We start from the raw sequence: 27,611 nt of genomic DNA, 5'->3' as shown, positions 1-27,611 counted from the left end.
ATTTATTTGTTAAGTTCTCGAGTCCTCCCTGACTGGTAATACATTCAGAAGAAATGATGTCTGGGTTTTTGCACAGTGATTCCATGTGTGAGGGTGATTCCCAGAACCTTCGTGGTAAGAGAAACCTTTGATAATCACTTAGTTAAATCCTTTCATTTTATCCCTGAGGACAGCTGAGGCCCAGTGAAGCCAAATGGGCTTCTCACATGCAAGCAGCAAGATTCTGTGATGCCAGGGTAGAGGGCCTTTTGGAGGTCAGGACCCCTGACATCCTAAACTTTAATGTACAAACAGATCTCTTAGGGATCTTGTTCAAATACAGATTCTTATTCAGTAGTTATGGATGGGGGCCTGAGATTCTACGTGTCTACTAACAAGATTCCAGGAGATGCTGGTGCTATTGGTCCTTGGACCCCACTTTGAATAATAATAAGGCTTTTACGCTAAGAAAATCCATCTAAGTGAAGGTAAACAGTAGCGAAAGGAGAGTTCTGGTTCGGTTATAGCTGATAATTCCAAAAAGGATTGGCATACCTTAAGCAGATCTTGTGTTACTGCACCAAATATTCTATTGATACATCATCTTATGACAGAGGTAATGCTAGTTTCCTGGGAAACATCATCTCAGGAGTTTGTACGAATTAGAAAATTGATTGGGTAAGATTTTTGATCCCCTTCATCTAGTTGTCCTGTGCCCGGTGATCTCAAAAGTGTCATCCTGGATGCATAAATGGCAATCTTCTAATAAATGTGTTTCTTCTCTTAAGGGACTCATGATTTCTCTGCTATTTGTTAATTTCATGATCCTTAAATAATACGTGCATTTCTTACCTCTAATGGTTCTCTCTCCTTCTCTTCTCTTCTCTTCTCACACACACACATACCATATTCACATATCTCATACCATGTTCTTTGTATGAAACAAGTGGATTATTGTGTGATCAAATTAAGAATTTAAATCTTTAAGATGAAGTGGTCATTAGAGAATATATTCTTAGTTCTGAAATTACCTACTTAATTATAGTGTATGTCTATATGGATTTATATAGTCCTGGTTCAGAAACAAATACACAAATAAAAACCCCATGTAGGGCTTCCCTGGTGGCGCAGTGGTTGAGAGTCCGCCTGCCGATGCAGGGGACGCAGGTTCGTGCCCCGGTCTTGGAGGATCCCACATGCCGCGGAACGGCTGGGCCCATGAGCCATGGCCGCTGGGCCTGCACGTCCAGAGCCTTGCTCCGCAGCGGGAGAGGCCACAGCGGTGAGAGGCCCGTGTACCGCAAAAAAACAAAACAAAACAAAAAACCCATGTACTTCAAAAATTTTTACGTCAAATAAGTTATATGGAAAACAAGTTTCCATATATTTTTCTTAAATTACCTGTGAAGGCACTCTTATTGAAGCATGTAGAATGACATCTTCATGAGAAATGACCCAACCTTACAGGTTATAGTTCTTATTTCTGTATTTCTCTAGGCAGATCTTCCTCTACTCATTGAAGCAAAAATATTATAAATGAAAATAACCAGTTCATTAAAAAAAATATTTTGAAGAATTGAAAAAACTATATCAATACAAGATGTTTGTTGTTAAGCTTGTGGCCTCTCCCTTTGCGGAGCACAGGCTCCGGACGTGCAGGTTCAGCGGCCATGGCTCACGGGCCTAGCCGCTCCGTGGCATATGCGGTCATCCTGGACCGGGGCAGGAACCCATGTCCCCTGCATCGGCAGGCGGACTCTCAACCACTGTGCCACCAGGGAAGCCCCCGATATTATTTTTAATGATCATAATTTTACTTTGTTTACCCAAGTACTTATAGCGCTGAAAATCTGGAACTACTAGTATTTATTCTTACAAGCCATTCTTCATGAAATAGGTGAAGGAGATGTACCAAATCATTTGAGAACAGTGCCATTTTTTGGCACTGAATTTGGCTTTAAGGGAGATGAAAAAAAATCAACCTTATATTAGCAAAAATGAATCGTTTTATTCACATCTCTTTGATGCCAAAAAGATGGTGTTTATTTTTATTTACTCTGGAGAGGAAAGGGTTGTAAGTAAATCATGAGGTGTGTGCATGATGGTTATGGCCTAGATGAACTATTACTAATAATCATGGCTATGGTTGTGGAGCACCTGTAAGAGGTATATTGGTGTCCTGGAACTTTTTGATGACCCTATTTATTAGAGTATGATACTGGGTAAAATGAATCCATTCTGAAATGCTTTAGTTACTGGAGTGACAGCAACAAAAAGAGCAATTGTAAAGGGCTTCCATATTTAGGCACAGCCCCATCACAAGACTTTAAGAGCAATATTCTACCAGGATTCTGGAATTTTTTTTTTTTTTTTTTTGGCGGTACGCGGGCCTCTCACTGCTGTGGCCTCTCCCGTTGCGGAGCACAGGCTCCGGACGCGCAGGCTCAGCGGCCATGGCTCACGGGCCCAGCCGCTCCGCGGCATGTGGGATCTTCCCGGAGTGGGGCACGAACCCGTGTCCCCTGCATCTGCAGGCGGACTCTCAACCACTGCGCCACCAGGGAAGCCCCAAGGATTCTGGAATTTTGATAGGCAAATGTATATGAGTGAGTACAATGTAAATTTTATACAGTTTCAACACAATTTACTCTAAATGCAAAATGACATTTATTAAATACTTCAGTAGAGGAATAACTGTTTAAAGTTTAGAAGTGTATTTGCCTTTGACTTGGGATAATTGGATGAAGTGAAATTTGTACTAATAAAGGTCTGCCTCTTTCGTTCACCATTAAAAGTAAGACCTAATTTGTAATATCTTTAAAACAAAAAGAGACGTAGTTTTTCTTGTCAGTAATCACTAGAGTGTGAAAGTGCTTGACTTCTATTGTAGTTTGTTGATTTCACTTATAAAGATACCTATGAAATGAAGTACAAAATTGTGTCTACAAAAGAAAAAGCTCAGAATCATTTAAACAATAAAAGATGGTGGATGGAACCTTATAAGCGCTTACCAAAACCAGTGTTTTAACATAGTGAGTCAATTGATCAGTGACAACTTCAGAAATGCCCAAGGGAAAATGACTTAGCTGCCCAGAACTTGCCACTTCTTTTCAACTTTTCAACCTCACTCTAGTTAAATTTCAGTTAACTGATTTTATGAAGACTGAAGCAAACAACAGAAATATATAACCCACAGTTTTCATGGGACATGGTTTTCTAAATGTTTTGTCTTCTCCTTTCTTTTATGTTGTTCAGCTACCAGGTCATTTGTAGGAGTCTCCATACTCCATAGGAGGAAAATTGCCAGTCTGAAAGTTCAGTGTCTTTAGCGTTCGATTGCTTATTACATTTTTACCCTCTAGGTGCCAACCTGGATTCACTGGAGCGAGATGTACTGAGAATGTGCCCATGAAAGTCCAAACCCAAGAAAGTATGTTAAAATAATCTGAAATTTGCTTTCTCCCCCAAACTACAGCAACAATTACTACCACTTGGTGGTTTTACAACTCAGTTGTGACTGATTCCTTTTGTTCTAGTTATGGTTTAACCACTCAGGGCATAAACCCATTCAATGAGACCTTGTTTAACTGTGTCTCAGCACAGACCCCAAAGGTCATCAATTTTATAAAAGAATGACCCACCAGGATGGTCAGCGATGCTGGTGATCATGGCGGGCCAGCCAACCAGAACTCCTTTCCTTCCAACATTTTGGACCAATGCTGTCAAATAGAAAACCTAGTTAAAGAAAACATCTGCTTTCACTTCAAGTGACTCCCTTTGAGAGAATGCAGTCACTTAAAATGCTGGGATCTTTCTCTCATTTTTGTCCAAATTTTTAACCCTTTGGGGGAAATGCCAGAGTCTAAAAGCCATGATTAGGACAAAGACTCAGTTCCTGAGGGTGAACTCACCAAGTTCAATCAAATGTCACTGAAGGAGCTTCTTTCTAGCATATATTCACCTCTTCTCTTTTTCTCTGTTTTTTCTACCATTGTTTTTTTGTTTCTTCTCTCAGGTGCCCAAATGAGTTTACTGGTGATCGCTGCCAAAACTACGTAATGGCCAGCTTCTACAGTACGTCCACTCCCTTTCTGTCTCTGCCTGAATAGGAGCATGCTCAGTCGGTGCTGCTTTCTTGTTGCTGCATCTTCCCTCAGATTTCACCTAGAGCTAGATGTGTTTTACCAGGTCTAACATTGACTGCCTCTGCCTGTCGCATGAGAACATTAACAAAAGCAATTGTATTACTTCCTCTGTTCATGACTAGTTGGCTCTGAGATACTCATAGGTGTGTGAGGCTCCGATGTTTCTGAAATTGATCTTGAATAATGTGATACAAAATGATAGTCTATATCACACAGTGCAATGATAATAAAGGCATTTAAAAGTCTCAATTTTATTGATAAAATAAAATCATTCCACTGGACAGTCCATCTTCTTTATAAAATGACCCCATCCTGAAAAGGATGTTCGCTAAGTTGTAACCAGTACACACTTGAAATGATGGTAAGTTCATTTCGGTTCAGAATGTGTTATTTCTAACAAATAAACAGAACAAAAAGAGTGCAGATGTTTCTCTTCATTAACCAAACAGTTTGCATTTAAGTTTAAAAAAAGCACTGAGCAGGAAAATTAAAAACAAACAAACATTTTACAGCAAAGGAGATAGCCAGGCTTCTGTTGACCTTGTTTAGGAAAAAAGTGATTCGGGTCTAAATGATTTTTAGATGAATTGTTAAATCATTTATTTATGTTATTCTAGTTTCACTAATAATTTTAGGAAAATTGCTTTTTAAAAATATTTATTAGTTACTTTGAAATATCACAGTTCACTGCTAGATATATATTTTTAAATGAGAACTGGGAAATTTTGATCGATTTCTGTGGCTCCAAGAAGTCTTGGACATCATTCCTAAAAGACCCAATTCACATTGTATATTGCACGGATAACTAAACTATGTATTTCTCCTGCTTTTGTGAATGAGGACTATAGCTTTTACTTCTGGAGCTTTCAAAGCATTATATTTAAAATGGATTCCATATAGTTATCCATTTAGATCAAAGGTTGACAGATTTTTTTCTGTAAAGGATCAGATGGTACATACTTTTGTGTTTGCAGACCATACCATCAGTGTCATAACCACAGAAAACTTGGCCACTGTAGCACAAAAGCAGTCATAAACTATGCATGAACTCATAAGCATGGCTGTGTACTATTGAAACTTTATTTACAAAAGCATCGTAATGGATTTGTCAACCTCTGATTCAGATTGTCAATTTCTCACCCCAAGAAATATTTCACATAGCGTATTAGGGTATAAATTCATGTAACACAAGAAACAGTGATAGCAATTGGTCATTTGGGGGCTCTAAAAGAATGAGATTTGACTCTTACTTGTATACATGCAAAGAATAAGATTCTGTTCCTTATGTTAACAGACATGGAAGAATAAAGAAATTTCATATGCATTATGGGGAGATTAGGCCCATACTATTCAAACTTTTTCTTTTTTTAGTGAGGTGGTACTTATTATGTATTTACAAAGGCTACAGATCAAAAATTGTGTTACAGACCATTTTATGTTGTGAAAAATTGGTAAATTGGCATTGCTAAATTTTCAAACACGGTCTCCCCTTTATTCAGAATCTTTAAATAAAATGCCTTTAGTGGACAGAATTGTTCTCTCTACAGCTGTAGAATATTGTTACAAAGGTAGATAAGATAGAAAGTAAAAACAGAATGTAAAAGTAGAATTTTACTTAATATAGTAATTTCCTTTTAGAAATGTGTTTGTATTCAAATGACATAGATTTAGCAAATCCATGTGACTGTGTAAATTCAATACAATTATATTTTAGAATTTAATGAAAATTCTGAACATGTGCATTATACTTAAATTTTTGGAATATCATTGTGCACTGAAAGCAATTTTGAAGTACCAGATAGAGAAAAGCATTACAAAATGAAGATATTCCCCCAAAATGATAATGCAGTGAGATCTGACGGTAATAACCTGAGAAAATGTTCTCAGCTTCTCTTTTAGACCATTTTCTCTTTCTTAAGATATAATTTTTAAATAGCTTCTGTGTATTTAATCTGAGTGTGATTCCTTGAATAAATTCTTTAGTAAGCTTTCAGTGGCACTTTTGGAAGATGTCCAGGAAAGCAGCGTTCATTTTTAACCTGATTTAACAAAGATTGATAGGAAGCACATTTATAAACAAAATCTGTAGTGACTCTGCATCAGCACGGCCTCATGTCTGGAAAAGCAAGAGCTTCCAATCAGAAACTGCTTTCCAAAATTGTCTTGCCCAGAGTTAATTTTCTAACTTCCATGTCTTACATTCTCAATTTTTATTTCTGCAGACCTTCACATAGAAGGCAGGAAAATAAATGTTTGCTGCTCTGAGAACTTTATGTTCAAGTAACAATGAAGGCTACACAAAAACTAAAAAGTGTTGCCACCATGGTAATGTTTAAAATTTATTTATTGGTGTTCATAAAGTTTGAAATGCATAACATACATTTTAAAAGAAAAGATATTCCCCAGCTTCAAAGAGAAACATTGTTCAACTTACCAAACCACATTTTCAGTTGAAGAATCACATTCTAAAAGAATGTACAATTTTTTAAATGCTTATTAACATGTAACTTACATTATTAGGATTTAATACAGTTTGTCTGGTCAGGGTGTCCTATGGGACATTTATTGATTTATAAAAACTGATTTAAAATATAAAAGAAAGGAACACATGTATATTTTATAGAGCGTCCTTGAAGGAAGCCTTTTTCCTTGAAATAAAACATATTTATAATACTTTCTAGGAAAATATTGTCAAGGTTAGTCAGCTTCAAATTTCACCCTTCTTGACACAGAATTCCTACTTGAAAGGATTGTGTTCATCATTTTGTGTGTGTGTGTGTGAGAGAGAGAGAGAGAGTGCGTGTGTGTCTCTCTGTGTGTGTGTGTGTATATATATGTATAGACAATTGATAATCAATTTATAGATGTTATAGAAAAAAAGCACTCACAGCTTCAATAGTTACAGGCAGTATGGAGCAAATAGGTCATGTATAAACTAACATTTTAAGGAAGTAATTATAGAATAGCCCAAATTATAGACTATTTTAAAAGAGTACAATTTTAGAACTTGTAGGCATATTCTCAGAATGAGTAAACTTAGCCTTAAAAGTATTTTTGAACCATAGGTTACTAGTGCCTAAATTATTTGTGTTGACTTTTCTAAATGTTTTAAAAACTCTCTGAAGTTATTAATTTCTTTATCAAACATGTGTATCTTGCTGAAAGTAGAATAAAGACACACTCAACCTATGACAAAATTATCATTAACTCCAGCTGAGCGTTAGTGAGATTTCACTGTGTGTGTTTTTGTGAATGAATCAATACTTGCTCATGGCATATGGAAGCTTGGAAGGAAGGAGAGAGTTTCCTATTACATTTGGAAGGGCTCAGTGGCAATATGGGTTGGTATATGTGAAAAAAAAATCTACATTTGTAAAGGTAAGTCGAAAATTAGAAGTCAGACGCTAAATTGTTCTCATTTAGAAATGACATTGACAGGACCCCTCTAGAAACCTCAGAGGGGCAGAAAGTCAAGAGGACACATACCTCTTTGAGATTATTTGCATAAGGAGACCCAAGATATTAAGGAATAAAACCCTGAATGTCTTCAAATTTAACAGAAATTATCATCGCATGTATGGACAATTTCAATTTTTAAAAAAGTTGTTTTCTTGTTCTTTTCTCTAATGCAATTGAAAGTTTAAATTAACCTATAGGTTAATCAGTTTTCTTCAAACTATTATAAAATCCTAAAACAAAGGATTAGCGAGTCAATATTTAATAGTTTCTGAAGACTCTTAGATTTAAATTAATTTTTTTATATTGCTTACTGCACAGCAGGAAATCACATGTAGAAAAGGAAACTAAATTGTTTACAGTAACCTTCGTGTTTTTGAATTACTAATTTAATTTGAAAAATGGAGTGGCTAGGCAGAAGTTCAATAGGAAACACATGATATGTAATAAGCCTAAGCCAACATTAGATTAAATAGAAAAGATAGAAAGTAATGACCTCTTCAGAAAATGAAAAGTGTTTGTGTATCCTACTTGTCTTGACTCACAATGAAAGAAATGTAGCCACCAATAGTAAAAATAAATTAGAGTAGTATTTGCTATGGGACTAGTGTGACTGATGCATGCTTCCTCTGCTTGTTTCCTTGTTAGGGCTTATAGCCAGAAGAGATTCCAATTTTAAGTACCAATTTCCCTTTGAATTATTGAAATTGGAGCTGCCTGATATGAATGACTTCCCATGAAATGAAATTAGAGTTAGGCTCACAGACTTACCTATAAAACTGTAAATGCAGTAATATGTATGCATGAGCATGCTACTAATTTCATTGAAGACTTAACCAAGCTTTCTATGCAACTAGTATAGATAATTAGCAGTGTTCACGTAGGCGTGGAATCATGATTCTCTTTTCTGGAAAGAGTTTCTGTAGTTATCTCTTGATTTTAACCCTTAAATTATTACTGACGTAGGAGGAAAAGGCAAGAGATGGAGAGGGTTCTAGGGAGAAAAATTGAGTCACTTTCTCATGTAAATGTGTAAGGAAATTTATTATCAGTTCTTCGGAAAATGAATTTTGGTATCTTGATGTTCCGAAGTTTATATGGAGGAAACAAATGGGGGGAAAAAATGTCAATTTGTCAAATTGAATGTTGCACAGAGGCAAGAGAAATTCGTTTGGATTGGAAAAAGTGGTTAATTTTCCTGTGAACATTGTGCAACCAAAGTAACCCTACATCCTCTGGCTTTAAATTTATGAAAAATGTAGGTGATTTGCCTGAGTACCCTGGACTCAAGGCAAAGGGAACTCACTGTTATATAAAGTGCCTCTTTATCATTGTTACTAGATGCACTATCTATATATCTATATCATCTATATATAGAGATATAGATTTTTTAAATCTAGGAAACTTCATTCCCTTAAGAGGTGGCAAGTTTTTTTTAAATTTAAATTCTTGATATATCCCAGGAGCTATCAGAGTTTTGAGGGCCGTGAAATTAATCAGAAGTAAACCTACATCCATGCAGTAAGTGGCCCAAAGTAAATCTCCAGATATGTCTGTTCCCCAAGCTGTTGAACCCCTCTGCTGTTGGCCGACATACTTCATGTCTCCTTTATTCCACAGGGTCACCCTGTGAGGCATTTATCAATATCGTAAGCATTTTGTCAACAAGAAATTAACTTGTCCAAAGTCACTGAACAGGTAAATGGCAGAGAAAGGACCTGAAACGAGGATGACTCCAAACATACTTAGCTCCTCCTTTCCCTTCTCTCTATGAGGAGCTTTGCTCATGTCCAAACTGATGCTTCTGTAAGAGAAATACCCCTCTACCGCATGTTTTCAAACTTAACAGATGCCTTGTCATATTTTGGGGGCTGTCCTGGTACCTCTCTAATCAGTGACCAAGGGAAGAGAGAGAGACCGCAGAACCCCTCTGTTTTCATCCCGCCCCTCCTTCCCACCTGCCTCTCCACCACCCACGCACAAATAAGGAAATCCTGAAGGGCTGCACATGATGAAATTTGGTTAACAACTTTTTGTTTCAAGAATGGAATGTGTCCTTTCCAGAGGTTTTTGGGTTTTTTCTGTTTATTTGTTTGTTTTGTTTTTTTGGCCCCATTTTGTCACTTGAGCCTGTGCAGGTTCTGCTGGTCCTGCAATCCCGGCCCCTCCTTAGTCAGGTCTGCCAGGACTGTGGGCTGTGAGCACACAACTTTGAGTCCCTTTCCCTGGGCAGCCCTGCAGTTTCCCTGGGTGCCTGTGCCCTTCAGCTGTCATCTGGGCATTGGAGCTAAGCACTGGGAAGTGATCATCTAATTGGCTCTTCGTGATTTGAAGAAGTAGTAAACTAAATTTAACTAAAGAACCCAGGAATTGCATCCTCCCCTGCCTCTTTTTTCTTTTTTTTTTTTTTTAACCAATTGAAAAAGTGAGGCATTCAGAGCTGTCCTATGCCACACAGGAATTATATGGAAAACTGGAAGCAGGCTCCAGTGCCCCAGTGCCCTGTCTGGCTTTTTGAGCAGAAATGTTTGCTCCTTGTCATGTAAGTGGTGGAGAGAGTAGAAGGTTTGGAGAAAAGGAAATAATTTTTTAAAAATAACTAAAGCAACAAGAAATATTAGAGCATAGCTATATAAATCCATTGTGATGAAATTTTCCAACCAAATTACTTGGCTTCACTTCCTAGCTCTGCCACTGTGTGTCTTTGGGCAAAACAATTTCACCTCCCCGGAACTTCAAGTCTGCCTTTTGAAAAGAGAAGAATGAAATAATGCCAAATGCCGTCTCTGATGATAAATACAAATAATGAATACAAATAATGAAATAGCATAGAGGAGAGTTCGGCCATACAACTTCTCCCTCAGTAAGGTCTTTTAAGGGTTAATAAAAACACAGTGTGCTGGTATTTGCGCACCTCTTAAAAGAGAAGTTCCCTCTGTGGACTCATGGGGGCGTACCTGAGCACTGCTTCCTTAACCATCCGCCGTTTGTCTGTTCAATGTGCACGCACAGAGCCATAATAGTCGTGTGTAATGTGTTTTGGAGTGCAGTGTATTGCTCTTTTCTGAAACTTTTTCCCTTTCTTTCTTTTTTTTTTGTCAACTTTCTGCATTGGCAGAGCATCTTGGGATTGAATTTATGGGTATGGACCAATCATCATTCCTTTTAGCCTGCAGAATTTAGAGCCTATGAGCTGAAACCCTTTTTTCCCCCCCTGTCTATTCTTCCCTTTCAGTTCCTAACTAATTTCCTTTCTCTTTAGAAGGGATCATACAGCTATAACAGTGATTTCTTTGCTTTCAATCTATGGTTAGTTTACCACCATGGTACTGAGTGCAGCAGCTTTTAGATTCCCAGCTTTCACTTAGAGTTTAAAATCACCTTACCTGCTGCAAATTCACATATATCCCATGTTCTTTGACCCACTGGTTGATCTGGCCATGCTGTTATTTCCGAGCTGGGGTACGCTGGAGTGGTTTATAAGGCTGTAGGAAGAACCAAACCAGAAGGCTGAGAACAGAAGAAGCTTTACATACATCAGTGTAAGAACACTCCACATTTTAGGCTGATGGGAGCTTGACATACAATGTAAAAATCATCTATTAATATAGTAACATAGCTCTTAATCTGCAACATAATATTATATGCCTAGACTTGGATTACTCTGGTTTTCTGGAGATACTCAAGCACTGCTCTAGTCAATTTCATTATCTCATGAGCAAGGAAATAGAAAACAGAATGAAATAGCCTTGTGCTATTTTAGTTGGAAATTCTAGCACTAACAGAATTAAACTTGAGTCACTATATCCCAACAAGTAATCAAATAAGACATTTTCACACTGCAAATGTAAAATATCTCCTATGAGCATGTGAATTGGGGACATACTTCTTTGGAAAGCCTTCACCCTAAAGAGTTGGGAGAAAAGGCCAGTCTTGGGAGGCAGGGGAAGCCATTCTATTCTTCCAGAGGCTCCACAGTGCAGGCCCCCAGGAACGTGACCGTCGGTCAATAAAGCGATGTCCTGATTATAGGAATATCTGGTCCCCAACCAGCTGGTGTCAGTGACATCATGCGTTGAGAGCATCTTATAGTGGTTGCTTTCGTTTCAATGATAACATCACAGTCTACACCTAATGTACTTCCCATAATTTGTAGAAAATCAGGTTGTTACAAGCTCTATCCATTCCAGGGATAGAACCTCAATTGCTCATTGCCCCCAAAAATATTCCAAGAGAAAACTATTCATTTGATGGGAATAGCCCCACGTTCATGGGAGTGGTCCTTTGCACATCAGAGAACATCACCCAAGAGTAAGGAACACAAGAGGTCCCACCAACATCCCGCAGGGGGCAGGCGGTCCACATGAGGGGAGTTCTCTATTCAGGTTACTTTCCTCCGGATAAAAATTATCCCACTTCTAAAAAGGCTTATTGGCCTTACCTGAAAGGAAGAAAAAAATACCACCATCACCTCCCCTCTTCTCCCTAACAGCATCTTTCCTGCTTTATTACTTTAGGGTATAATTATTAAATTTAATATTTCTCTTCCCAAACAATGAAGTAGGGTGATGGATATTTCAGATGTATAACCTCCCTCAGTAAGATCTGAAGGGTTAGTAAAGGCACACTGATGTGGTACCCACACCAGGGGTTACCTTGGTAACCTTAAGGTTTGACCTCTTAAGGGTAAACTTTCCAGAGGTTCCAAAGTCCCCAGCCAGCCAGAACATTGCATCCTTAAGGAAAATCAGACTTTAAACGTCAATTAAAATTGAGACAGCCAAGGCTTCTGTCTCTTGGCCTAGCCAGATCAGTCTGAAAAACATGCTTGATCTGGTTCATTCAATGCATACAGCCAAACCATAAAGACTCAGAAGTGTTTCAACTCATTAAGGCAGATCCGCCAACGAGCCTGATGGATTCTTTTTTTCAACACTGCCTCTAATCTGTTCTTGTCCTATTGACCCTGTCACACTAGGAAAAAAATAAGGGGGGGGAAAGCGTTTTTTAAAAAACTCATTGTTTATGTTATTGTTCATCAATTATTTCTCTTTGAACACATTTATTGTGTGAGGGTCACCTGATCTAGTAAACCATTGGAAAATCAGAAACTTAGATGAAAAACATTTAATGCAAACATGCTGATGTGAATACAGAATCCTAATCCACATCTGTGTTCTAGGGTCCTTGGTTTTAATTAGTTCATTTAGCACTTTTCTTTTGCCCTTTGGCCTTTACTGGGCTGCCTTTCTATTTCCATGATTGATTTTCCTGGAAAAACTCTGTCTTCTGACATAACCTAGGAAGAATGGGCAAGTCATCATATACGATTTGTTCACAAACCCAAATCAGTCTATTTTATAATTAACAACCACCAAAAAACTTGCCAAAGAGTCCGTGAGAGGCACGATGCCTTTCCCCCTGTGGCCCTTGGCTAGGTCCTCTTTTTGCAGTGTGCAGAAGCAATTTCCCAGGTTTTTCTAAAGATAGAATGGGAAGATGGCAATGCTACCAAGTGCTTGTCATTTGAAAGAAGAAAAAAATAGAGTAAGCGAAAGAGGTATAGTAGGGTCTTCATTTTCTAGGCTATGATACTTTTTTTTTTTTTTTTTTTTTTTTTTTTTTGCATTACGTGGGCTTCTCACTGCTGTGGCCTCTCCCGTTGCGGAGCACAGGCTCTGGACACGCAGGCCCAGCAGCCATGGCTCACGGGCCTAGCCGCTCTGCGGCATGTGGGATCTTCCCAGACCGGGGCACGAACCCGCGTCCCCTGCATCGGCAGGCGGACTCTCAACCACTGCGCCACCAGGGAAGCCCCTAGGCTATGATACTTTTACACTTCCGGTTTGTAACCAGTTCATCACAACCAAAGGATCCCTGCTCTGTGTCCTGCATCCCTGGAGAAGGACCAGTGGGGCGATGCCTTTGCTGTTTAGACTTAGTGCTGAAAACTGATCCGGGTGCCCGGTCCAGGCGGAGGCCCCAGGGGCATCAGCTCACAGATTAACACCTTATGAAATTGAATTCCCTGTCCTGTGGCTATGTGGGAGGGGAGTTAGGAGGCAGCAGACACTCGCAATTAACATACAAGCATCCACGTGCCACTTCCTCATTTGACTTTTGCGGCACAAAACTACGTGACACCGCTCTATGTCTCCTGGTCCGTTGTCGCCCCGCAATGCACCAGCTGCTTTGCTTTCTAATTGTGGCTTCCACGTGACCGCCAGTCTAGGTTAGGAGTTATGCTGTATGGGATAACCCTTCCAAATCTGCTTCCACCTTTCCTCCCACCCCAGCACTTCCTCCCTCTGGTTTTCTTTTATGTATTTATTTTTCTTCCCTTAGTACCAGGCATGCTGTGCCAGGGACTTCAGATCGCTCCTTCACTTCTTAACCTTGTTTTCCCTCCTACCTGGCTTCCTCCCTCTCTCCGTCATTCTGTCAGCCCGTCTGTCCTCTCAGTTTGTTTCTTTTCCACTTCCAACACTTTTGGTTTGTTTTTGTATAATCTCTGCAGCATTCTGGTCTCTTTTACCCGCTGACTTCTTTCTCTTCCTCCTGTTAATAATCAGTGCTCTTATTAATTTGATTTGACAATGTTCCTGACCTGTTAACTGGAATTTGATTACCATGGGCTTGGCTTGTAGGAAATGTTTTGTTTAATGATAACGTCTACTGTATCATAGAAATTACATTGGCACTTTTTCATTTCAAGAAGACTTCCAGCGACTTGCCCTCTCTCAGTAGAGAAAAAAAAGTGTGGTTGCTGAGACAGAGAATGTAAACTGAAAACGTTGCATAAGGCCCCATGTGGATGTCCAGATAAGAGACCTTCATCGGTAAAATATTCCCCAGTTCTTGACCAGCTTGTTAATCAGAAGAGCAAATACAGCTCACACCGCTTATTATGCATCAGTTGAGTTCTCTTTCTCACTGAACTCGTGAATATCTCCCAATAATACGTGTGATTGGACTGGCTGGAAGCTTAGCTCCTAAGAGGATCAGGCTCACCATTAAATCAGCCAATCTTGTTAAGAACCCGACCTGCCATAGTGTAAGCAAGTTAGCCCCACAAAACCCGATTTGCAAATAGAAAGCCTTCCAGGAAACAGAAACTGGTTGCATTGGGGGCACAGCAGTACCTTCAGCTGAAAGTTCTAAGCATCCCATCTCCTTAGTGCAACCGACATTAGCTAACTTGCCAAGTTGGTCAATGCAGGAGAGTACAATCTATTTCAAATCATGTATCATTTGCACCAGTGGTTTTGTAGTGCCATAAATTAGGTCTCTGAGTACAACTGGTGAAGTAATCATAATTGTTCCTCAAAGGACAAATCTTCATCATGGCCCAGGACGGGACGATCCCACCCATCGTACTGGGGTTTCTCTGATACAGTACCCTGCTACTCCATGCCATGTTGCTTACGTTCCCATGTTACTGTTAAATCATAGGGATCCTGCATCAGTTTTGTTGCTAACTACAAGTCAAGCTCATGTTTGCAAATGTCTTTGATTTTCTTTTTTTTTGTTTTTTTTTTTTGTTAGAAGTGGCTCTTTGTAAAGACCACAGGAATAGGAAATAGCTGGGAAATCCAAAGAGGCTCAGGGTGAGGGAGGGGAGGGGGCTGGGAGGATGGGAAGAAGGAAAGGAGAAGGAGGCGGGTCCCAGTGGTGCCAATGCTGGCTCCTTTTACTGGTGTTGATTCCTGTTGTCTTTGCAAGAGATTTAAAAAAAAAAAAAAATCTACCGTTTTAACCAAATCATTATTTTATAATTAATGTTTATGATTTGCCAGTTTAGTACATATATATCTATCACTTATCATTAAAGTAACTGAATAACATCATTTTGTAAATTATAAATGGCCCCCAACGGGCTTTGCCATTTTATGCTCAAAATGTAGTGCAGAGTATGCTGCACCTTAAGTACGTCTGCAAGAGGAGTGAAGTGTCCCGTGTGTATTTTCTTGTGAACATGGACAATACAGCATGCCAACTGTTCAGTTGTAAGTCCTGGCAAGGGTCAGGGACCTTTGGTGACGTCTGCTCTCGTCCCTTTCCAGAAGCGGAGGAGCTCTACCAGAAGCGAGTGCTCACCATCACCGGCATCTGCATCGCGCTGCTTGTGGTGGGCATCATGTGTGTGGTGGCCTACTGCAAAACCAAGTAAATGTCCTCCTCACCCCCTTGCTCCTTAGCGCACAGACAGCCTGGCCGGCAAGCTCCCCAGCCTAGTCTTGAAAAAAGGGGGTGGGCGCCACAGAGGGATTTTCTCCTTACTTTTGTTCCCCCCGAATAATCCATTTTGAGGACCTTTCCTAATCACACACATTAGAAAGCTTTGCCTATTTGTGTGAAAGTGTTCAGAAGACTTCTGATAATTGACCACAGTCCCATGACCGAAGAAAGGATGGGAGGGGCAGGGTTGCACAGGGACACACGCTGGTGTCTGTGGACACGTCCAACTGTACTCAGACTTAGGGGATAAAGGGAGCATTTGGTGCTGTTTGAAATGCAGGGGTTTTTCTAAACATGATCGTGATGAATTTTCAATTCCATCTAATTAGATGACCGGTTCCAATGCTCCCAAAGTGAGAGATGTACAAAAGGAATCTCACAGGAGGAGAATCAAGCAAAACTTGCTTTGAAAGAATAAAAGAGAAACATGAAAACAGATTTGTGTTCGCTTTGTTGGTCCTTTAAGCTGGGTTCATGTTAACAAATACAATTACCGTTTGACGTGAATTCTTTTCATTTTTCTCTCATACACAGAACTTCTACTTCAAGGCTAAAATAATGTTATTAACAGTTTTGTTTTATTTTGTCACTTCATCATATAAAATCTTGAGCCAAAACTAGTCATGGGACTAATATTACGATCCAAGTTGAGGAACAAAGACAATATGCTCTTATGGCATAAAAGTAAGGGCATGGTTGGCATTTTCTTAATGTCCCAGGATTTAGTATGTTGCCAGAACTGAGCAAGCGATAGAGATAAATAAGCCTTCACGGAATCCACCTTATGAGTCTTATTACATTCAATCTGAATATGTGAATATTCATTCCCTAGTTACAGAAAAAAGTGGTAATAGAGTAGGATCATATTATAATTGTGCCAGAATCTACCGGCAAAATAAGTACGTATCTTCACTCACGTACAGTTTTGTTAACAGTTTTGTTTTATTTTGTCGCTTCACATATAAAATCTTGAGCCAAAACTAGTCATGGGACTAATATTATGATCCAAGTTGAGGAACAAAGACAATATGCTCACATACAGTTCTATACATACACACACTGTGTGATGCACAGATGCACAGATTCAACACTAACTGCATTTTCTTGAAAGACACACAGGCAAAACTATAAATGAAATCAACCTTGTCAGTTGCATAGCATGAATTGTTACCTAAGACAAATGACCATCGGTAAGACTTAGGCAAAGATGGATTGATTAGGAAAGTTGGGGTATTAGCCACCTCTCAACTTGACTTGTCTTCTTTTTTTTTCTTATCTCTCAGCAGTCCAGTTCAATTTCTGTAAGAATCCCATGCAGCTTCTTAAATCTACTTGCTAAGAATAGGTGATTCCCCTCCTGAGATGAAGTGGCACCCCCTCCCTCCTCCTCCCTCCCTCCCAATCCACTGCCTTGAGTTGTGTGTTGGTAGAAGAAAGAATTGACTGTACTGAAAAATGTAAACAACAGAAAAAATAAATGCTCCTTTTTTCCTATCCAGGAAGCAACGGAAAAAGCTTCACGACCGGCTTCGGCAGAGTCTTCGCTCTGAACGAAACAACATGGTGAACATAGCCAACGGGCCCCATCACCCCAATCCACCTCCCGAGAATGTGCAGCTGGTGAATGTATGTTGACTCTGGCCAGTGGAAAAGCTCAGCATCTCTCCTCTGTTCAGGCACCTTGAAGTTTATTTTCTAAAGCTCTTAGGCTCTTAGCTGCTGCCATTAATCACCAGGGCTTCCAGGAATCCAAGGTCTCGCCAAGAGAAAATAACGGGAACATTTTTTTAAGTGGATTTGGTGACTGTAAAACCAGCACGTTTCCTCTTATAAAGTGTCCATTAAGGGATCGGAATAATCATGTTGGTTTTGTTCTGTAGGGAAACCATAACCAGAAGAAAGAACAGGAAAAAAAAAAGAAAGAAAAATAATAAAATTCATGATACAAGAATCAGAAGGAAATGCTTTATTTTTTTTATACTTTGGAAATGAAGGCTGCTTCAGTCTAACTGATTAGCCCTGATAACTGAACTAAAGGCTCTAGAGTCATTTATTTTTTTTATTAGACTCATTTGTCCGGTGCCTGATGATTTACTGATTCTGATTAACAAAGGGAGATAGTAGGGCAGGAAAAGGTCGAGGCCATTACCACACTTGCTTCTCAGTAGCCAAACTAGAAAAATTTAATACTTTCCAACTCTTTCTACATGAGGCCAAGCCGTCCAGAGGAAATACATCCTTCATCATTTGAAGATATATTTTTTAAATTTATGGAGCATTCAGTTTTTAAATATAATGAAGTCATCAAGTATTAGATTCTGAGAGTCTTTACGTAGCTTTTTTTTACAGATAAGGGCCAGGGCAGAGCTGGACTCAGCTTTCCTGGCTTCTGGAGTTTTACCTTCCTACTCCACCATCATTCTTCTTGTTTTCTTCATTCCCCTCTGATGTTTGGCTTTTTATAGGCGAAGCTGGAAAATTATATTGCAGTACCATTTTCTATCCTATAGTTAAAGATGGGTATTGTGTGGAGCAAATATATCAAAGACCCAAGTTCAGGGTTGCTGGAGGTTCAACCACCAGCAAGTCTTGTAGGAAAGACCAACAGGAGACTGTTCGGTGCTGATACATTAACATCTTTGCTGCTTTCCTCCCCCTACCAGTATGTTCATTGGAATGTTCTGCACAGTTGCTAAATTCATTCACTACTGACACACCTATAATCTGTCACTTTATATAATACATAAGAGGCAGAATGGCTGCTTGGATTCCAATTAGGGCTCAAGCTATGATACTGTGAGCTTTAACTTTTCTAAACCCTGTCTCTTCCTCATAAAAATAATACCAACTTCAAAAAGTTCTTGTGGGCATTAAAAAGATAATCCATATAAAACACTTAGCCCAGTGGCATCTAGTGAGTGTTGTATAATTTTTAAACATGATTTTCATTAGATTCACTGAGCTTACATTGCCTTCCAAGGTGCAAGAGTCATTTGGTAAGCAGACTAAAAATAGATCGTTACATATGACAGTGCTATCTTTCTTTTCCTTAAAGCAAAGATCCACATGGAATAACCTTTCCATGGTTAAGAGAACCAGCCATAATTTCAAGCATAATTCAAGTTGCATTTTTTTTGGGTTTCCACGAATATATCAGGTTCTTTTAGAGCCCATAACCCATCAGATTATTTCATCTAAGACTATTTCATCTAAGACTATTCCTATCTGTGTCTTTACCTGTTATTTAACTCAATTTGGTGTAAATACTAACAGTGTTTAAAAGACAATTTAAAGATGTCCCTCTCTCACTAATAAAAGGCGGTAATAGCTACTGTGATTTGGTGGTGAAAATAAAGTAGAATCTACTTGCACTAAATATAAGGCCCTCTATTATATGGTTTGTCAAGATGTGTAACCTTGACAGCTGTTGTTAAGTCTTTCAAATCTCTCAGTAGCCCTGTTAGTCTTATCACTGACAAGTTAAAAATTTCAACGATATCATTAGGGCACCATGGGCACTGAGAAATTAAAAGAGAAAGGAAGATTCAAAACAGAACTTTTTTCATTCTTCTAGTGACTTGAAATTTGAAACAAGACGAACCATCTCTGTTCTTTTGTTTCACTCAAATATCTGTTCGTCGTTTTTTATTTGCAACAACTATTACAAAAATAAGTATTGGGCAGACTTTTGTATTGAATTCTAGTCATCTTATCAATTGGAAACGAAAGAGAAGAAACAGGTCTGTTTCTGATAAAATGTAGCTGTGATTGTAGGACCTACATCGCATGCGTATCCAAAGAGCACTCCATCAACTCCATTTACCTAATTTAAAGACCACAGTAGCTGGGATAGGTTTTGTCATCTGGCCACTGGAAAAATATAATTTATTATAAAGCCTGTGTATTAGAAGAAGAGATTTTTGTGTGTGTGCATGGGACATCGTTAGCATTTTGACTTCCCTAAATCTTCAAGTTGTGTCTCTTTGTTTATCCAGCAATACGTATCTAAAAATGTCATCTCCAGCGAGCATATTGTCGAGAGAGAGGCGGAGACGTCTTTTTCCACCAGTCACTACACTTCGACAGCTCATCACTCCACTACTGTCACCCAGACTCCCAGTCACAGGTATGAGAATAAAAAATCACATGGCATTTCTCTAAGAACGAATCTTTTTTTTTTTTTTTTGCGGTACCCGGGCCTCTCACTGCTGTGGCCTCTCCCGTTGCGGAGCACAGGCTCCAGACACGCAGGCTCAGCAGCCATGGCTCACGGGCGCAGCCACTCCGCGGCATGTGGAATCTCCCGGACCGGGGCACGAACCCGTGTCCCCTGCATCGACAGGCGGACGCTCAACCACTGCGCCACCAGGGAAGCCCAAGAACGATTCTTTACACATTGTCTTTTGCTCTCGCTGCCTACAAAAGGGACAGGAGGTACTTAGGAGGCAGTGAGGTACAGTAGAATGTATGGCTTGGGACAAAAACAGACTTTGGACATCAAACCGGCTCTGCCGCTTAATTGCTGTTTGAATTTGAGCCTCAATTTTTCCGTTACCAGAATAAGGGGAAATAATAGCTACCTTATAGGATCGTTGTTCCTTATTTTAGAGATCGTCTTTTCTCATGCCTGACCATTCACAGAATTACTACACTGGGAAGAGTTTGTCTTAGATGCCATATAATACTTAGAAGTTGACTTCTTCCGGTGGTTGGATTGCCCTGGGATATGCACATGAGAACCGGCTAAATAGCTGAACCCTAAATTCTCAAATGCTCTGGTGATATCCGAATGCGTGCTACCAAGGGCAGCACTAGACTTCCAAATGAAGCCCATAAGACAAGTGTTTCCTTAATCTAAGACACTCAAGAACAGAGAGACTCTAAGAATACTTAGTACAAAACGGCATTTGGTAAATGTGTGTTGAATGGGTGAACACATGAATAAAGTGTATCCTTGCAAAGCCAGTCTAAATCAAGATCCTGTCTGTAGCAAGCATCTTTATAAACAATTCTATTCTGAGACAAGTAATACCGTAGTGAACTACTGATGCACCAGTCATTCGCAAGACTTGTCAGATCACTTCCTTTCATTCCCATGTGTGCCTATAATTAAAAATATATCTCTCTCTTTGCCTCTCCCATTTCCTCTGTAGCTGGAGCAACGGACACACTGAAAGCATCATTTCAGAAAGCCACTCTGTCATCGTGATGTCATCTGTAGAAAACAGTAGGCACAGCAGCCCTACTGGGGGCCCAAGAGGACGTCTTAATGGCTTGGGAGGCCCTCGCGAGTGTAACAGCTTCCTCAGGCATGCCAGAGAAACCCCTGACTCCTACCGAGATTCTCCTCATAGTGAAAGGTAAAACCGAAGGGCAAAGCTGCTACAGAGGAGAGAGCACCCCAGTAAGAGAATCCCCGTGAGCACCCTCGGGCCCACCTAAGGAACCCACTCTAATGAGAATAAGGGGCTGCAGTAGCCTGGTCTAGGAGTGCTCCTAGTTGATGAAGCCATCTTGGGGTTTGACTGAACTCACGGCTTCCGAGCTTCTCGCATGATCCCTGTGGCTGACAGGCAACAGACTCCTAAAAAGCTGGAATGATTCGATGTGGAAGGTGCAGCAAACTTGGAGTTCCTAGCTCTGACCTTAGGCTCCGACCCTTGGGGCGGGGGGGAGGGGATGTCTCAGTTTCCTCAATTGTAACTTGAGAGCAGAATGCTGGCCTCAGTGATCGATCAGGACCCTTCTAGAATTCTAAGTGGCCAGTTATCCAAACTCTGGTCAAGCTGGACTCCTGGTCTCACGTGCTAACTCTTTCTTACCTTCCAGCCTCCCTTAAATCAAATCAAGGGCTGTGTCATTGCTGACGGTTGTAGGGACGGCTTGCATCCTCCAGACAGTATCCCTTTATGGCACTCCAACAAGGGATGACTCGATAAATCTCTCGTATGCTTCGCCTCGCAGTCTTCGCGGGAGGTTTTCAAGGCAGACATTGCCTTTGATGTGGCCCTTATTCCAGAATGTGTTGGCTTTCTTCTGGGGCTATAGGGTTGGGTCGGGGGTCAGTCACAACAAAGGTAGAATAAAGATCAGAGCGAAGTAAGCTGAAAGAGATGCTTCATAAGAATACTGAATTCATAGATTCTCCTGATCCATTTTCACGTAAACTGGGGGAGAAAGTTATACCCAACCAGCATTCCTAGCCCATCAGTAAGCTGTTACTTATTTGTTTTCAAATCCAGCAGGGTTTTGTCTGTTGGTTTGTTGGTTTGTTGGTTTGTTGACTTTATTGTCTTCTCAGTCTAATCTCTGACCACTTGCTAAAAGGTTTACATCATGCCGAAGCGATACTTACTTGGTTTTCATGGGTGGAGATAATTGTGATATACCCTTCCACTCATGCACTGGGAAGTACTTACCTCAAAGAAGACCAGTTTGGAGCCTGCAGGTCATATAGAGCCTGCTGATTACCTTTTTTTTCAAAAGCCTTTACCCCCAAATGGTATTTCAGAGTTTTATGGAATTAGTGGTTGCTCTGTAACTCATCTATGAAAAAGTAGACATGGTCCAAAACTGGTTTAAAACATTAGTCTTAAATTCATGTAATTATATCTTTACGTATTAAGTCTGTCCTAATTCAGTCCTTTTAGAAACCTGAAAAAGTGTTTAGGGATAAATTCTGTCTTCATCACTACATGTGATATTTATCTTTAAAGGTTGACATTTCCCTGCTTCCTTTCATACCCCAGATATTATCTAGGACTGCAAAATATACCTGGACCTAGGCATCGTGGAGAGAAAAGACAAGTCACTTTTATGGGTTGATTGGATTTGGATTAGCATTTCTCAGAGCGCTTAATTTAAGTATCCCCGAAACAAAAAGTCTGGAGACTTGATCCCCAAATATTTCCATCTCTAGACACCTTCCCATTTTAGACACAGCCAGATCTCACTTCCATATGACTCAGAATCATGGCTGATAAGCACAAGAGTTCATAGGTTTCTTTTTTCTGTTAGCTAGAGTTCAGAAGATGGTGTCCTGTGTCATCACAGGTCATGTCAAATTAGCCTCTGCAAATGCCAATGTGAAGAAAAGAGTCCTTTAGTGCCCTGCATTGGTGACATTTTATCCAAGTTGAGAAATGTGACTCTGAATAAGCCACAGCTTTCTCATTGCCACATCAGGTCTTCTTGTTCTGGGGGAAGAAAGCACGATACGGTAAAAACAGTGCCCTCAGTGTCTAGACAACTAGATTCACTGAGCATTATCAGATGTAACATGACATAAGGCGACACGGTACAGCCCAGTCTTGAGCAGTCACAAAAGATGAGCCAGAGACGCATACAGCGGTGGGCTTTGGAAGAGAGGTAGACCAGAGATTGGACATAACTATGAAGCCAAAAATAAGTTACCTTTGTATGTCATGGTCACTGGGATGGAGAGTTGCAAATTGATTGTTAAGAAGTAACATTTCATGGAAAAGTTAAAAAAGCACATAAATGTGTTACACTGTTATCAGGAATAAATCTAAGTTACTATGCTCTTTTTTTTTCATAAGACATAACCTTATAGCTGAGCTAAGGAGAAACAAGGCCCACAGATCCAAATGCATGCAGATCCAGCTTTCCGAAACTCAGCTTAGAGCTTCTTCCATTCCCCATTTGGGCTTCATTCTCTAAGACCCCTTGGCCTTTGGGAAGGTATAGTATTTAAGTAATACTTCTTTCCCTTCCAAATCCCTGAGCCTTGGTCCTGCTAAACTGAGAGGTTTCCAGGACCCGGCGCCCTCTTGTCTTAACTCACGTGCTTTTATTAAAATTCATGATGAGATCGAAAACCTCCAACGCTTTGATGAGCTAGACAATTTAGCTGATCTTTGCATGCACCCCTGTGAGGAGACTCTTGGCTACCTAATTTGAGATTCCAAGGGTGCTGAATGTCCTAGTGTAACAACCGAGAAGTGTACGATGAATAGAAATTCTCTGAGGAGGATATCTGATGATGATATTGTGAACTATGCCCCCTGACCCCCACCCCCACCCCTGCTCTACGGCTCTCATTCCACCACACTTATGCGGGGTATTCTGTGCTCACACAGGTTTGTATCAGCAATGACCACCCCGGCTCGTATGTCACCTGTAGATTTCCACACGCCAAGCTCCCCCAAATCGCCCCCTTCAGAAACGTCTCCACCCGTGTCCAGCACGACGGCGTCCGTGCCCTCCATGGCAGTCAGTCCCTTCGTGGAAGAAGAGAGACCCCTGCTTCTTGTGACACCACCATGGCTGCGGGAGAAGGAGGGCCAGCACGCTCAGCAATTCAACTCCTTTCACTGCAACCCCGCGCATGAGAGCAACAGCCCACCCCCTAGCCCCCTGAGGATAGTGGAGGATGAGGAGTATGAAACGACCCAGGAGTATGAACTGACTCAAGAGCCGGTTAAGAAACTCACCAACAGCCGGCGGGCCAAAAGAACCAAGCCCAATGGTCATATTGCCCACAGATTGGAAATGGACAGCAACACAAGCGCTGAGAGCAGTAACTCAGAGAGTGAAACAGAGGATGAAAGAGTCGGAGAAGATACACCTTTCCTGGGCATACAGAACCCCCTGGCAGCCAATGTTGAGGCAGCCCCTGCCTTCCACCTGGCTGACAGCAGGACTAACCCAGCAGGCCGCTTCTCTCCGCAGGAAGAATTGCAGGCCAGGCTGTCCGGTGTAATCGCTAACCAAGACCCTATTGCTGTATAAAACCGAAATAAACCCATAGATTCACCTGTAAAACTTTATTTTATATAATAAAGTATTCCACCTTAAATTAAACAATTTATTTTATTTTAGCAGTTCTGCAAATAGAAAACAGGAAAAAAAATCTTTTATAAATTAAATATATGTATGTACAAATGTGTTATGTGCCATATGTAGCAATTTTTTACAGTATTTCCAAACGAGAAAGATATCAATGGTGCCTTTATGTTATGTTATGTCGAGAGCAAGTTTTGTACTGTTCCTGTGATTGCTTTGTCACAGTATTTCAGCAAACCCTCTCCCACCCCCGCATATTCCGTTTTTGCTGGCTTCTTGTGCATTGCATTATGATGTTGACTGGATGTATGATTTACAGGATTTGCAACTGTCCCTCTGTTTGCTTCAAGTAGTACTCAATCAGTACGTCTTGTAATGGCACATCCATCCAAATACTCCCCTCTGTATGAAATATTCTTTTGCTTTCAGTATATGAGATGAGTTGCGTCTACTACTCTGCCAGCCAAAGGTTTGCTTCACTGGGCTCTGAGATAATAGTAGGTCCAGCAGCATGCTACTTTTAATTACAGCAGGAAACTGCATTAAGTCATGTTAAATATTAGGAAGAAAGTAATATTGTGATTTTTTTTCAAAAACTGTATGATTCATCAGAAGACAGCTTGCTTGACAAAAGGAGCTACTATTTACTTTATTTGGATTGATTTTTTTTTTTCGGCCACAAAAAAGCAAGTTTTCGGGATAGCAAAGAAAATGGGTTGTGGCTACCGATCAGGGTAAAAATCCAACCCCTAAGTCGAGGACTCGGTTTCACTTTCTCTCTCTGGGGGAATGATACAGCGGCTCATCTAGCTGAAGAGCAAACCATGGCTGAAAAAGGTGCAATCGTTCCTGACTTGTGTTTTTCACTGATTTTGGAGCTAGTGACCAGTTGTGTCTTCTTGGCTCAAGGACAGACATATTATGGCACAAAAACCCCAGCTTCAACAGCACACTCAGCAATTTGTCTGAAATATTTGTAGAGTGAAATGTGCCTGCTGTATATACTGGTGACGTCATCGTAGGGAAATTCTTCTTAGATTGTCTAGAGGAGTGAATATATAGAAGACACGGGGGAGAGCAGCTGCGTGACTTGGTTAGTAATTTTTAAGTTTTTTTGACCATTCCTTTGTCCTCATTATTTTTCTCATTTTTCAATGTTGCCTTGATTAAGTCATAACTATGCATGAACATTTTTGTCAGGAATGGCCAGCGTGCATGTGATTTGTGATTAGTAAGAACCTCCTACGAGTGATGATTCACCAGGAAATGGCAATAGTCTTGGAAAGATTGCACCTTTCCTTGCAGAAATGACTCCCACCTGTGTGCTAACCTCTGTTTACAGCTGTATCACCCGTTTTCCCCCTTTCTTACTTTTTTACTTTACTGTCACAAAAACAGGATTAAGATGGGTCTATACTTTGCACGTTCACTCGGGATTGCCAATCCAAGGAAAGCCTATAGGTAGAAACATTTGAAATAACTGCTAATCCAGGAAAATAAGAGAATTAAAAAAAAAAGAAAGCACAGCCCCATTTCTGTCAAATTGGGCTGGAGCTTTACTTAGGTTCCAAGTGGCCTCCTAGGAGCCATGGAACAAAATGGGGAACAGGTTAGCAGGGGGTTCAAAATACCAGACATGAAGTCAAGGAGAGAGGCTCTTCTTGTTTGCAGGTGAACTGAATCTATTTCTTCACCAAATCTCTATGTTAAAATTAAAGGGAAGAAGTGACATGCAAGGAGGTCTTAGAAGAAAAATGCAGGCTGAGCATGAGTCATGTCATTAAGCTCCTAAGTGTTTCTACAATCCACAGAGACACCTGTCTACAGGTCCTTGAAGTTATTCTTAGTATTTGGTATCCCAAGCATCCTTCATGGCTCCATGCCACTTTCTCTGTGCTCAGCAGTGTCCTCATGTGCTTGTTCACCTCTCCTAAGGAGCCCCTGACAACTCTCCAGGTTGCACTGATTTCCCAGTTCTGTAGAATCAGTAAGCTCATGGCAGGGGAGAGAAAGCAGTCAACATGAAGAGGTTCTCTAAATTACTCTAATATTGCATTTGAAGACCTTGACTCATTCTTAGACTATTTCAATAAAAAAAAATTCCTACTGTAATTAAAACTCTAAAATTTCTGTTTCAAACTCTTCAGGCATTGGAGTCCCATTCTGGAGAATTTCAGGAATAAATAAAATCTTCTGTTGAGAGCAATGAACAACATTTTCCTCAGTATGAAAAATCACTGTAAATTTTCAGGTTGCAAAAATAGATGAAAATTGAGAGGAAATTTTCTTTCCAACTTGGTTCTGATCACTCACCGAGGTGGCATATCAGTTGGGACAGGCTTTCTGTCCATAGAATGAGAGGTTCCCTTGATAGGAAAGGTCAGCTGACTCCTCAGGGCTACCTGCTGTGGCCCCCAGATTTGGGTTCACAGGGGCATCTCCAGGATGTTTAAATGCCACCATCCCTGTTTATAAACTCAGGAGTGCAGTGGCAATCCAAAGGAGTGTGAACCTACGTTCCCCGCATACGGGAAACTTTCGTGGGTCTTCAGGTAGCAGAAATTGCCCAGAAGTTTGACGGTGACTTTGTTTCCTGGGTCTGAAATCATATCCCGCTGAGGAATATGGAGTGGAGCATAGTATATGAAAAACTCCTTTTTCTCACGCCAGATTCCTTTACTACCCTACTCTCCCTCCTTGCCTGGTAGAGCTTTTGTTTTTGAGAGTACCTGGACAGTCTCGTGCTTTCTACAAAATGGCACTCTGCCTGGGTATTTATGAATGTGTCCCAAAGAGCAACATGCCGTATCTTCCTTATTTAAGTGTGACTGTCTTGAGACAGTTAGAGTTTATCCAGGGTCATTTGCTCAGTAACTTTTTTTTTTTTTTTGGTCCGGGGTTGAAAGGTACATGGCTCACATTGGTGAAAATAAGGAAGACCTAGTTTTATCTTTTAGTCCTGGCTGCTTCCCACCAGCCACAAAGATT

General features: G+C 40.4%; 1 protein-coding gene across 12 annotated transcripts in view; it reads left to right on the top strand.

Annotated features, from left to right (window-relative positions):
• Window positions 1–24,569, top strand: part of NRG1 (neuregulin 1) — a gene marked incomplete at both ends in the record, with an annotated part of 1,029,698 nt that extends 1,005,129 nt beyond the window's left edge. For 3 of the 12 annotated variants that reach the window (XM_079726577.1, XM_079726574.1, XM_079726580.1), the window contains 6 exons: window positions 3,995–4,053; window positions 15,644–15,746; window positions 17,318–17,444; window positions 19,814–19,944; window positions 20,972–21,178; window positions 23,918–24,569. In XM_079726577.1, the coding sequence (XP_079582703.1) occupies window positions 3,995–4,053; window positions 15,644–15,746; window positions 17,318–17,444; window positions 19,814–19,944; window positions 20,972–21,178; window positions 23,918–24,569 (1,279 nt within the window). Of the gene's footprint in view, window positions 1–3,341; window positions 3,410–3,994; window positions 4,089–10,698; window positions 10,723–15,643; window positions 15,747–17,317; window positions 17,445–19,813; window positions 19,945–20,971; window positions 21,179–23,377; window positions 23,499–23,917 lie in introns of those variants that run through there. The other 9 variants (XM_079726576.1, XM_079726569.1, XM_079726570.1 and 6 more) reach the window with 6 other exon arrangements.
• Between the last annotated feature and the right edge of the window lie 3,042 nt (window positions 24,570–27,611).

This window comes from Hyperoodon ampullatus, assembly GCF_949752795.1.
Source record: "Hyperoodon ampullatus genome assembly, chromosome: 20".
Taxonomy (NCBI): Eukaryota; Metazoa; Chordata; class Mammalia; order Artiodactyla; family Ziphiidae; genus Hyperoodon; species Hyperoodon ampullatus.
The sequence above is the reverse complement of the archived record's forward strand: the minus strand, read 5'-3'. Positions and strand labels throughout refer to the sequence as shown.